We start from the raw sequence: 13698 nt of genomic DNA on the forward strand, positions 1-13698 counted from the left end.
GAGGAAACTGTTTTCTGCTGAATATGTAAACTGAATTCTTCTTTTTTTATTCTTTTTCTGGTCAGCATCATATCCTTTTTTTTAAGTGGATATTTCTCAATTCACAATTGAAGCAGCATGCAAGCTTTTGAAGATGGAACCGTCCTCTCTCATTCCTTCATTCTTTGCCTTTGTTTTTTTTTTTTAATCTTCTCCCTTCATTTTCTAATTCTTGGCAATGTAAACAAATCACAATGTCTTGAGTCAAGTGATATAGTAATTTAAACTGGGCGCAAAAAGACTCATCAGATTTTTTTTAATTGTTTACAAGGTCATGAATATGTTCAATAAATAGACTGTAGTATCACTTTTACTGTATAAACCATCTTTTTTACATGCAGTTCATAAAATTTTTCACGGAATAATTTACCCTGTTAAGTATATATACAAATAGATATTTTCTCTTTATTCTTTTTTAAACTCTGCAATAAAATCTATACATTTTATACACTATCTCCCTCTTTTAATGGTCAATGTGCATACACAGGAAGTGTCTATCCTTATAAACCGCCAACCAATCTTCCGTTTGCTATCCATGGTGAGTGCTCGCACGTAGGACTGGGTTGTCCTGCATTGGGAGTTATAATGCCGCTTGTCTATTCCTCTGCAGCCCTCCTTTGTGTACCCCATGGGGTTGCATTTGGTCTCATAAAAGTATTGCTTCAGTTGGCCATTGGGGACAGGGACCTTTTCCATGACGGTAACCGTCTGCCCAGACATGTCTATTGCCGTCTTTTTATCCACAGCCGTCACCCACTGGCTAATACTGTCACACACACTGAGCTCTCCCCGCCTCGATGGATCAGAGTGCCGCCGCACCCTCATGGACATGTTAGCGGCATCCAGATAGTTTTTGTATTCCTCCAGGAGAAAGAGCAACGGCGGCTCCAAAGGCACTTGGTTGCTGATCATCACCCGCGAATTGTACAGGTCGACATCCTTGGTCTCTGCGGCGACCACAGGCGATGGGCCCCCACCTGCCTGGCTCTTATCCGCCCCCTGTCCCAGCTGCGCCGCCTCTCCCTCCACCTCCAGCAGCTCTTCTATCACTTGCTCAAATGTGTCTGTGAGTGAGGGGAGTTCCCCGTGCTGGCCCGGCCCGCCGCCGCTCTGCAGAGTCCCGTGGCCTCGAACGGCCGTCGCAGCGGCGCCCAGGTAGCCTTCCGTCCGATGGCCCCGCATGCCCGGGGCATCTCTCAGGGGCGCAGCTCTCATGCAACTGAAGTATGAAATAACCATAGTAAGGAACAGGATGGTCATCACTCTTCTAACCTGGTGGAACTGGAAGGGGAAGAGAAAAACAGACAAAGTGGGGAGAGTCGGTCAGTTAAAGAGCATTTTCAACAAAGCCAGCTCCTCTCCTCTTCTTCACACCCACAGATCCTACTTTCTTCTTCACTCTTTGAGTGCATGCCAAAAAGAAAGCCTGAAGCTTTGCAGTAATCAAAACAAGCTTCTATTGAAATCATACTGGCACTGTGTCGTCAGTGTTTTCAGCTTGTTTGCAAACTGGACTCTGTGCGAGGTCTGGCTTTGATTTCTATTTGTTGGCAGCAACTGAGAGCTGAGCATTAGAGAGGCTGCTTTTACCAAAGATAATATTACACAAATTGATGCTGAAAGCGCCGTACACTTATATTATTCATGAACTGCTGAGTAAACTCCAGTGTGTGCAGGTATGTGCTGCTATGAAGCTGCTAACCAGCTTTGAAAAAGGCTTTAAAATTCGGCACATAAGTAGTGGTTTCCGGTTATTAGACGTCATCTGGTTGATACATTAATTGTTTTTACACCCGATTAAAACCACAACTGACAGATGGATGTATTTAGAGCGCTCACCACGTCAGGGTCAACTGTGAAACGACAAAACAGATGGGCTCGTAATCGTTTGAAAGCCCCGCAAGCAAAATCCCCACCATCAACAGCTCAGGAACCTCCACCCGTGTGCAGCACCTCCACAGCCTGGCTGATGTGTTCGTGTCAGCTCTGGCAAACACTGGAGCTGTGGTTTTTATTTATTTAAACGGTAAACTGGTCGGTGTTGCAAGACAGGTATGACACCAAAACCCCATGTTTGTGAATGGGTTTGTTTTATGAGGGACTCTGTTTGGTTTTTGGCAGGTGGACGCTGAAAGCACTGCAGGATGAATGAGCAGGATGTCATGAGGAACCAGAGATGTGTCATCTTCCCGGCAGCTTACAAGATAAGCAAAAGAAAAAAAAGAAGGGAAAAAAAAATCCACAAGGGAGCCATATGTTGCAGAAATGCTGAACATTTATCCTAAATCAATGAATTGACTGAGCACATGCTCATCCCTTACCTCTTAGTTGCTCTAAGATTCACAGCAAATCAATGAATTGGTGAACATCCAACAGCTAAAGGCTTCATAGCGGCAAACACACACATACACACTCAGAAAACAAAAACAAAAATCTAGATCTTGCTCATTTAAAAATAGCCTGGCCGTGGCTTTGACTGCACTCCGCATGTCCCAAGCTGACGCAGGAAAAGGAAGCGAGCAAACATACTCCTGCCTTCGCTCAGGATGGACACGAAAAACCTTTACAACAGGGAGGAGCAAAACCCCACCTTAAAAGCATTTGTTTCATTCTTAATTGGTATCTGGGGCTGTGGCTGCAATTAACCGACACCACGGTGAGTGCCATAGAGATATCTCGTCTATAAATAGACGTGCTAGGAGTCTCACAGTCTCTATTCAGAATATCACATCCTTCTTCTTAATGAGGCACTCATCCCCCGAGCTCTGTGACGTGCTCCTCCGGAGTGTGTGCTGGATGGGGAGGGGCTGGCTTATATGTGTGTTAACTTTGGGGGGGGGGGGGGGGGGGGGTATTTTCTTTTTCTCCTTTCATCCAACAAATATACCGATTCAGGAAAAATCCAAGAATGAAGACCTCATATTGGAAGTTGTTCCAAATCCAGTTTATGAATTAACATTATTCTGTCTCCAATAACAAGAAGGTTTCTGTAGAGCTTCCCAGCATGGAAAAGCATGTCGGTTTACGGGATTGAGGCCAGTCGTGAGCTTTATGTGTAGGAAGCATTTAGGCTGATATAATTATTATCAGCATCGAGCTCAAATGGTTCCACTTCCACGAGAGGGAAATGACGGCAGAGGCCTGATTACTGTTAGGCGTCAAACTTCATGCTGGAAATGGTGCAGACGAAGAGTGCTGCATCTTCTGTAACAGACCACAGGGGTAATATTGCAGTAGCAGGGGGTGGGGAGAGTGCCAGCGTCATTTCACAGCATAACAACCTCCGATGACGTCTCTTCCAGGTCTCCATAGGGGAGAGGATGGAGAAGGCGAGGGAGGGGAGGTTGCTGAGGGGGGGTAATGCCACTCAACAGTGCGCAATTGCATGCCATTCCCCTGGGTATCCTCACACCGGGAACAACAGATGATTTTATTTCTATCTCTGTGATTTCCTGTTTCCATCAGGACAATCAATATGGCTTATGCTCTCAATCAACATCCTGTTAAAATGCGATAAAGCCAATGAATCATTTAATTGCTGTGGGACCGGCAGAGAATCTCTGGCTTATATCTGCACCCAGGCTAAATGTGACAAATGTTTGGTTTGCTCCTGTTTCATCCATCCAGTGCAGGAACGTTTTCACGGGAGTCCGCAGCCAATAAAGAGATGGGTTTGTCTGTTTACATAATGAGCATGAATATTTCATCAGGAAAGAAGAGTCAAATCTGCTTGCTGATGCTTCTAGATGAGTAATGTGAGAAGTTGGTGAGTTAAAAAAAACGGATCCCCCTCACTTCAAACAGAGACCTCAGGGTACTGTACTGAGACACTTTGAGTTTTGATCTGATAACATAACGGTGTGGAGGAATGAAAGATCCAACAAAAGAAATCCTTCCTAAAAATACAATCTGAACATGAAAACCCTAATGTTTGACCACTTTGCCGTCTATAGACAACCACCTGTTTCATCGCTGAGAGAACACAGATGTGTGACAAGGTAAAGTAACTCCCTCTCACATTTATTCTTTTGTGCCGCATGGGGATTAAAGTGATAAATGCCTCCTCTGACAGTTACTGAAAAGTTTCTCTAAAGCATGAATGAACTAGCAAGGCCAGTGTTCATACACAATGTGTAGAGTTCCTCTGCGTGTCTCGACACTTTTTGACTTTAGTGTGAGTGAGATTATCTTCCCACAAAGGAATATGAACACAATTCTATCAGCAGAGATGAAAGAACGAAATGTCCCCCTATGTATTTGAATAGAAGCACACGTGCAGCATGGACTCTTTTCCACAGCAGCTTCTCCATTATGGGTATCTTTCTTTGATTCTTCTAAAAGTGTGGAGGTCAGAGCTATTTACCCAGCAGCAAGTTTTGTCATGCTCAACACGACAAGCCCCACAGCCTAAACGCTCGCTTTTGCTGGGAAAATAGAAGAAAATGTTCTTAAAAACAAAACTCTACCTTGGCATCACATTGTTGTGCCACAATGCAATACATGAAAGGCAATTTAGACTCAATTGAGCTGTCTGCAGTAATGGCTGACACATGTGGAAGTTTGCTTCCTCCTGGTCTGTTTTCAATTTTCCGAGCACGTTTAGTAATAGATGAGCATCTCTATAGATTATACCTTGGCCTCCAGGCCAACCCCTGGTTCCTGCCATAGAGAACCCAGCATTCAAATACCTGCTGAGTGATTTATGCTACCCAAATGAGCGGCTCGCCTCCTGCCTTGTCCTGTGTGCGGCAGTGTGCGATCACAGTGGAAGTACACGATCAGTCCAGTTTGGGTTGAGGTGCAACCAAGTGCCTGGGTGGGAGCTTTAGGAAGTCATCTAAAAGTGGTTTCTAACCTTAAAAATGAAGATAAGAGAAGCAGGCCTGCAGTTCTGAACTGGCAATTCCCTAAATTGAACACTAGGTGGTGTCTGAGACCGTGAAATAATAAGTGTTTTCCTTTACCTCCCTGTGCAAAAGCAGATAGATAGATAGATAGATAGATAGATAGATAGATAGATAGATAGATAGATAGATAGATAGATAGATAGATAGATAGATAGATAGATAGATAGATAGATAGATAGATAGATAGATAGATAGATAGATAGATAGATAGATAGATAGATAGATAGTTTTGTTGTGCGTAAAATTGTGTGCGTAAAGGGAAGATAGTGCGTAAGGATAGATGGAACTTGGTACAATTACGTTCAAAGTGTAAAACTCCTTTTCTGCTGCAACTTTGAGACTGTTTCGCCACTTTCTTTCCTCTGCTGATTTGCTGTACAGTCATTCAACACGAATGTACTGTAGGTCACAGCGTTGACAGCGTTGTCTCTAGCGTCCAATAAAGTTCCAATATATGTCCATCAAAGTGTTTGTCATTGCTTCTCAAACAATAATGTAGAACTTTCGAAGACTATGATGTACGTGAGTGCGCTAAAATCCCAAAGGATGTCCTTTCCATCAGCCAATTTCTAAGAAATTAAGTTAAAACTTGACTATATTGACCCAAAACACCGCTTTATAACAGTTTGCTTTTTTTTCCGTTCTATCCCTTCATGAGATTATATCTCCGGAGCTTGTGCTCCCCACTGGAAACCCAATCAACATAATAACAGCGTTTTTTATTAATGAACGGGGGGATAAAGTTACACAGATCCCCTGTCGGGCTGCGGCGCTGTAGGTGCGCAGGAGACCTGGACTTGATCGAGCCACTTTTAGACCCACCACACACACACACAAACGCAAACACACACGCACACATCATCTGTTTCCCCCTCAAAAAAGCCTCAAACAATAGCAAAGTTACCGAAAACGAGCACACACGTACCTTTTACTGCCCAGTCGGTAAAACAGACCATTCAAGAGGATAGTGTAGTCATCTGGGATGTTTTGGACAACTCCCTGAGTAAAATTTGACTTTAGCGGTATTTCTCCTCTCCCTGCAACTCTCTCGGTAAAAAGCTTCGGGATATCTCTTCAGCTTTGGAGCAAATAAATTAAATTATTGATGGTGGAAATTGCATAGCTGAGGTAATGCATTCCCATGGCTGCGCGTTCCCTTTGAAAATCGTCTCAAACTGAAGTTGTCGCACGTAAAAACGCAGCAGCAGCACCGCGGGATGGGAGACCTCTGGAGTCGAAATGAGGATCCTCTTTGCAACTACAGTAACTTTACTACACAATGACGCGGCAACATGTGACCTGCCGCCGGCTGACTGGTCGTAACCGAACTAACAGCCCAGAGGCGAAACTATTAGTGCGATTTTAAGGTGCATTACTCCCCCTTTGTTTGTCCGCATCTACAAAACAGAACAAACGATTGAAGCCTCTCCTCTTCCGTATTTTCTGCTCAGCCTCCTCCAGAGTAGGCTTTTCCACCCCTCTCTTTTTTTTCTTTTTTGAGGTTTTGCGTAACAAGCGCGTCTCCACCAAAGTCGTGATAACACTGCGTGCCATTTAAAAATGTCCTGTTTATGTAAAATTGGATGTTCGGGGTGTTTCAAAAATAAACATTTCTCTTAGATGACTATATGAGGAGATTAGATATGAGCAACATGGATTCCATCTTACTAATGAAAGCCCAATCTTGAGCTGCCCGATGCGTCATTTTTTCTCAATTCTGGTGCAATTTTTGCTTCCCCCCCTGCAAATTGTTCCTCACGTTGCAGGTGCATGACTTCTTTGCAAATGCTTCTGCAGTGCAGTGATGGTGCTATCACCAAGTGACAGCTGATCTGGGTAACTTCTGAAGCTGCAGATCATGACTGTCCTCTTTGGTCCACCCTCACACATAATCGAGAACAAACTGGGATTAATTCACCTCTTTTATGAATCTGGATTCAAATAAAGAGCTCTCAATCGTTCTATTGGTAATGGATGTTGGGAAAGTCTACCTCTGATGAATACGAGAGCGAGCATAATGGAGGAACAGCAGCTCATTATCCTTGCGTCTTGGCAAGGATCCAGTGCAAAGATTTATTGTGATGCGTTAGTAATATTGCCATCATGGCTCTTCCCTGTGTGCTTGTTTGGCGTGCAGCAGTATAGAAGTGGATGCTCACACCTGCTTAATGAGTCACTCCCACCTCCAACACACCCGGGGATGTGCCAAGATAGATATAGCCCTCCCTGAAGGCTCACAGGAGGCGAGGGCAAACTCTGGATGACAAAAAGTTGCATCAGCAATCACTGAGCGACATGACTCCAAAGAGAATAAGAAGGAAAAATGGGCTCTGCTCAGGAGGGGCTGTACCGAACAACTAATTCATAAATAAATCTCATTAGGAGAGCCAAAAAACCAACATCACGGCCCCACTCCTTTCTACAAATGCAGCTCAATTAAAAGCAGATGCGTCAAGACAAGTGATCCAGCATGATTGGAACTGACATTGTCAAATGGGTTAAATGTATCGAGAGGGGCCCCTCTTTGCTGGACCAAACCCTTCTGAAGTGACTTTTTTCGGCAGTTCATGACAAACATCCCGTTTCATCCGGACACATTCCTTGTTTCCCGAGCTTGTTTGTGCCGCAACCGGTGCTGGAGACCAGTGAGAACCTTCAGCACCAAACCCCTCCACCTGGCGCGCCAAAGTGCGCCTCGTCGTGCGCGCGAGAGGAGAAGAAGCGTAACACGGCCGAAATGACATTTTGTGAAATGTCATTTTGACTTGCGGATAAAAAGAGAAGAGGATGGGTATTTTTTGATCAAAGTGGAATTGCATTCCTGCTCAAGGAGCAAACAGCCAAGGAAACGCGTTGTTTGAGGCTGGGATGACGTCAAAGAAGTGGAGAGGAGAGTGGAGACAAGTCTGGGAGCGCAGGACTTAATGCCATCCCTCCTGTGATGACAATAACCTTTAATGTAATCATGAGAGAGCCACGGCACACTGGTCTGACAAGTCTGGTTTATACAGGCCTCCATCCACACCCCTATGTAGCTGATACATCACTTCTGTGGTGGTGAGGACTGCAAATCACTCCAGCGAGACGCATGGTCTCTGTCTGTCTGTCTGTCTGTCTGTCTGTCTGTCTGTCTGTCTGTCTGTCTGTCTGTCTGTCTGTCTGTCTGTCTGTCTGTCTGTCCTCTTTCCTCCGCATCAATTTGCTGAATGAACACACACCAAGATTTGCCTGGAAACAGTCAATGCTGCAACGTGCTGTTGTTCAAGAGGTTCAAACTGCATTAAATGAGCTTGAAGAGAACCAAATGTTACGTCCCCCCCTCCCCTTTTCGTCAGTTTTAAGTTAGAAACAGATGCCATTCACTTTTTTTTCTGTGCGTTCAAGACTCGGGAGGTAAACAACCGCGCGTTATTGTTTCCAGAAGTTGCTGCTTTGCGCACGGATTATACCACACACTCCGTCGTCCCGCAGTGGACGCGCCTTAACTCCATCTACCGTGTATGTTAATAACTCATAGTGGGCTTCCTTGATGCAAAAGCACAATCACGCCACGGAGTGACGAAGAGCTGATAATTAAAGGCTCGGAATGAGCTTGACAGCGTCGCATCCTGCCAGAACTTGCTGAAACAAGCTTGTTAATTGGATGAAGGGTGTCGGTGATGAAGATGATGGCGTGGTGACTAAAGCAGTGGCAGCAGCGACCGCGGCGGAGGGCGAGGTAGCCTTCCAAACTGGTGAAGATGATTAACTTCCCTTTTATTCTCCCCTTCCTTCCTTCATTCCTTCCCTCCTTCCCCAGCATCACCACCCCACCAAACACGTCGTGATGTTCGCTTTGTTGCGCGCAGAGATTTCCACCAAAAACAACCAATAGTTCTTTTACACGTATGAGAATAAATTTTCGCCTTAAAGAAAACGGCAGCATTTATGAATGAAAAGGTTCTGGATGAGCGCGTTACGACTTTTCTAAGAACGGAAAAAGCACACACACACCCCTCAAAAATAATAACCATCGGAGTTCAATGATGTCAAACGGAATAAAAACGACGCAAAAAAGGCAATTATTGTGGGAATTTAAACAAATGTAAGAAAAATATAAATGACATAATAAACAGTTTAATCCCGGAATATCATCGTTTTATTTCTGCGCCCTACCCCTTTATTTTCCGTGTAATTAAAAGGCCTACCGACAAAAGATTGTTTTATTGTGCAGTGAAACCTACCATCAGGTTTGTTATTGACGCCCACCTCAACTCTGCAGAGCTGGGAGAGGGAGGCAGAAAGAGACAGGCACAGAGAGAGAGAGGGGAGATTCTCGGTAAAGATAACACACGCGGAGACGCACGCACCCAGGGGCGCGCGCACCGGAGCGCACGCCCGCACACAAGCGCACACAGCCCCATTTATGGACTGATCCGCTGACGTACATTGCAGAAAAGTGCTATAAAAAAACCTTCATACATACAAAGTGTGTCGTGCCACCCCACAGACCCCTCCTAACCCGCCTCCGCTCATCCCTCCTCCTCCACCCAACACGCCCACGCCCACACCATAATCCCATGTCTCAGTAGGAGAAAAAAAATATTAAAAATACTGCTACATGGCCAGAAAATAGCTATTCTGCTGATAAAAAAATGTTTGATTTACCATCACGAAAAAAATCCGACACAGACTATGTAATAAAAATATCTTAGTGAATGAAAGGCCAAGAATTGATTTTACATTTCTATTTGTACTTTTTTTCAGATGAAACCGTTTTCGTTTCGTTTGATTAATGATGTTTTAATTCATAAATAAAGAAGAATTTCATTAAAATGCCGCAAACATGTAGGCATTCTGCGGGCGACGCAGCCTTCATTAATTGAGCATTTTATGAATGTCGGGCAGCCTCATCAGCTGCGGATCTATGGGGGGTGGGGGGGTGGGGGGGGGTTGCGTCTCATCACAGAGGAGTAATAGGCTGAACTGTAATATGCAGAAAGCGATCCGCGCGCGCGGTAAAAAGTGAGCGAAAACGCCGGCGGAAAAGTCCCATAATCCTAATGCAATTAGGAATTTACTGGACGCGCTGTGTTGATTTGGAGCGCGCAGCCTGCATGAGGTGCCTTGATTAAAAACGGGACTGTGAGTGGGCGGTGGGTTCGGTGGGGGTGGGGGGTTCTCTGGCCGTTACTTTGCCTGGCATCTTGGATCAGAAATCTTAAATCTTTGACCGCAGGGTTGGGGGATTGGGGTGGAGCTGAGGATGGAGAAGCGATTTAAAGACTATTTCTTTGGCTGTGTTTTTATGCATTTGTTTGTTTATTTTTTTTAAGCTCTGCTACAATCCTAAAACGCCAAAAAAATTGTCTTTTTTATTTAGAGGAAGAGGGGAGCGATGAGGAGAAATGAGTGCGATCACTTTAAAGAGAAGAAAAAACAGAAGAGGAGGAGGAAAAAAAAGCCCTTGGTTCCTGAACAGTTGCATATCAAGCCGTCTTATCTCTCCCCATTCAGCCATAACATCTGTCAGTGGATGCGTTTGACCACGCCCATCTTTATTGTAATTTCCCCCACTGGAATAATGTAGAGAAATGTGTGAACTATCAAAGAAGCTCGCATCGCAAACGAAACAAACAAAAAAAATAATAATAAAAAAACATCTATTCTAATAAGGAATGTAAAAGAAAATATCATTAGTGCTCACTATAGGCGGTTCCGATCAGGCAGGTCGGCTGTGTACGGACACACACACAGACACACACAGTAAAAAAAAAAAAAAAAAAAAAAAGAGGGGGGCAGGGTAGCAGGTGAAGTGAATAGCACCTTATGAATGAAACCGTAGAGCGGTCGTAGTAAAAACACAAGTGATTTGATGGCGATGACGGGAGGGGGGTGGGGGGTAGCGGAGGCGCGCGGGGCGGGGTGGGGGTAAAAAGAGTAGGGTTATTTTTGGTCGATAACAAAATCCGGAGGGTTAGACATCAAAACAAAATAAAACAAGAGAAATAAAAACGATAGATAGATAGATAGATAGATAGATAGATAGATAGATAGATAGATAGATAGATAGATAGATAGATAGATAGATAGATAGATAGATAGATAGATAGATAGATAGATAGATAGATAGATAGATAGATAGATAGATGGTGGATGGATAAATGGATGGATGGATGGATGGATGGATGGATGGATGAATGGATGGAAATTTGCATGCATCTGCATCCCTCTCAATCCATTTGGTGCTGGAATCATTACTGCAGCGTCCTGAAGTCCCATATTGGTGGCATGATTAGGCGCAACGCAACGATTACGCAAATTATAATGCAGCAGGCGGTGTTCGGAAACTCTACAAACGCGTCCGAAAGCTCTCCTTTTCTCCCCGAGAAAACGCATCCACGTTCCAAACGAGCGACACAAACGCATGTGGGCTTTTTCTCCCCCTTCTTCTTCTTCGTTTTCTTCTTCTTCTCCCCTGCTTCTCTTTTCCGTTAAATGTCCAGGCACCACACTTCATTTACATGAAAAATAAGTATTTGAAAGGCTTATCTGTCACCTGGATCGGGTCTAATTTTGGAGCAATTTCGGGTCCCAATTACAACGCAGTGCTTGTAGTTCAGAAGCGGGTAAAGACGAAAGAATGACAGAAATGACAGGAAAACAATGAATTGTTTTCTTACCTTTATAAGGGGGCTGACAACCACTATGTGCGTGGTTAGATCTCCGCGACCAAGACTTGCATGTCCCAAAGTTTAACGCAGTGTGGGGGGGCTTATAGGTACTGAGAATGTGGTGTGCAAAAGACCAGACGCCCTAACATTTCAACTTTCTCTGTGCTTTTTAGAACAAAAAAAGGGATTTCAGAAAAAAATGCTTTGGAGAACGAGTTATTTTTAAGCGCCTTTTCCTTTTCTCCCCTCCTCTCTTTTTTTGCGCCTTTTCTTTCACCTCTCTAAAATCCCGTTTGATTTCCCGTTGAAAGACCAAGGCTCTGTCACAATAAGCTTACCAAAAGTTGGAAAAACAATCCCAGGTTTTGGCAAAAAAAGGGGGGGGGGGCTGGGAAAAGAGAGAGAGTTGGCGTCCACGCGGCGTTTTAGTCCATGCACGACTCCTGTGCCTCTGTCCAACGTGCTGAAAGCATAACACAGCCAGGGTGAACTATGAGGGGCCAAGACACTGTCTCTACTTTTGTTTGAGTCTTACCCCCCCCCCCCCCCCCTCGAATTACTGCTTCCCATTGTCACGTGTGTTTTCCACCCCGTGCCAAAGCTGTCCTGTTAATATTTGATCAAATATTGGTCGGATATTTCCTTCCAGATAAAACGACAAACGCCGGTTCAGCAGTGCACGCTCGCTTGAAAGCCTGGAGATTCAAACTGCTGCTACTCCGCACCGTTCTTCCTCCGAGCTGTCATGCTTTTGACAAGTGTCACGGGTAATTGGCTTATATTCTAAAATGTGACCAACGCGCTTAAGCAAAAAAATAAAAATAAAAATAATAATAATAAAACAGAAATCATCATAACATACATGCATAAAACATGCGAGCACGCAGCCCTCCAATACAGCCACACATTGCGCGCAGACACAGTGTAATATGTCCTTACCCCTCTCAATGAAACGACATATCCTGAGCAGAGAAATGCCACACAATCTGTTGTTTAATTATTTTTTTCCCCTCTCACACAAGCTTTGTCAACACCAGCCTCAGCAGACGCGGCTCTCGAGTTTGTCAAGTAGGAGTCCAACCCTTCCAGCGATGCGTTGCCAGACTAAACAGCGAGCACGACTCTTTTACTTGTAATCATTGCTGATCTGCTGCGAGTTTTCATCGCTACTTACCATTTTCCCCCCCATATGCTGTCCTGGAGACAGAAGTGTCTTAATATCCACTCACTCCAACAGATGCTGGTAGGTAATGTGTCTTGTTTGAAGTCATCATATGAGAACTTCTGCTGTGCACAGTAGATCGCCCACCACTTCGCTGACTTATGAATCTAATAACCCTTTGCAATATCGGCGTGCTTAAACTCTCTTAGGCAACACCTTGGTGGCTCTTCAGTTGAGACAAACAACAACAAGCTGTGGATGTCAGAAAAGCTCGTGCAGATATACGTAACACCCTCGCCGGGACAACGCCATTAGGGGTCTTACGTGATTCAAAGGACTGCTGCACAAGTTTATGGAGGGGTTGAAGCTTCTGACTGTTCCCCCGTTGCTGCTTCAAATCTTTTAAATCCACAGTGACGGACATAAAACTTCTGACACGTTCGGGCGTTTGCGTTATAGACCGTAAACTCCCTACTTGGCGCGGGGGCCACAGGCCGATTACGCACACACTAACTTGTCATGAAGGTGGCTCTCGAACGCGGACAGTGCGGCACAGGGAAAAAAAAAACATCCATGGCTACCATGCGTGTGCATGTCAACTTCCAGAGGAACTTGTTGCTGCGCAAAAGAAAGAAAAAAAAAAAAAAAAAAAAAACAACTCCCCCACCCCTTTCTCTAATGTTGAGTTGTTTGCCTCTCATACATACTTACATTGACAAATCTGCAGGGAGTGCTGCGTAATACTTTTGTTTGACCCCTCCGGCACAGAATTTCCCTCCCAAAAAAAAATGTAAATGAAAAATTGGTAAATTTAATCCCCGTCCTCAAGAGGCGTACTTACACCGACAGCTGCGTGGAAAGGCAGGTGTGACACTCTCTGGATCAGGAATATCTTGAAGTTCAAAGGCGAAATCTGTTTTCAGTAAAATTCCATCAC

The 13698-nt window shown here is 44.5% G+C and overlaps 1 protein-coding gene across 9 annotated transcripts; it reads right to left on the reverse strand.

Annotated features, from left to right (window-relative positions):
- Positions 1 to 106: 106 nt before the first annotated feature.
- bdnf (brain derived neurotrophic factor) lies at positions 107 to 13375 on the reverse strand. 9 transcript variants are annotated; one of them, XM_023953424.1, is made up of 3 exons: positions 12774 to 13367; positions 11609 to 12062; positions 107 to 1320 (listed from the first exon to the last, which is right to left on the reverse strand). In XM_023953424.1, the coding sequence occupies exon 3, from the start codon at positions 1297 to 1299 to the stop codon at positions 490 to 492; it is 810 nt and encodes a 269-aa protein (XP_023809192.1). In that variant the 5' UTR covers positions 1300 to 1320; positions 11609 to 12062; positions 12774 to 13367; the 3' UTR covers positions 107 to 489. The 9 variants fall into 9 exon arrangements, with proteins under 9 accessions (XP_023809192.1, XP_023809191.1, XP_020569060.1 ...); XM_023953423.1 differs by lacking the exon at positions 12774 to 13367 and adding an exon at positions 12539 to 12705; XM_020713401.2 differs by lacking the exon at positions 11609 to 12062 and having other exon boundaries at positions 12774 to 13375.
- Between the last annotated feature and the right edge of the window lie 323 nt (positions 13376 to 13698).

Source organism: Oryzias latipes, chromosome 3, assembly GCF_002234675.1.
Source record: "Oryzias latipes chromosome 3, ASM223467v1".
Lineage (NCBI taxonomy): Eukaryota > Metazoa > Chordata > Actinopteri > Beloniformes > Adrianichthyidae > Oryzias > Oryzias latipes.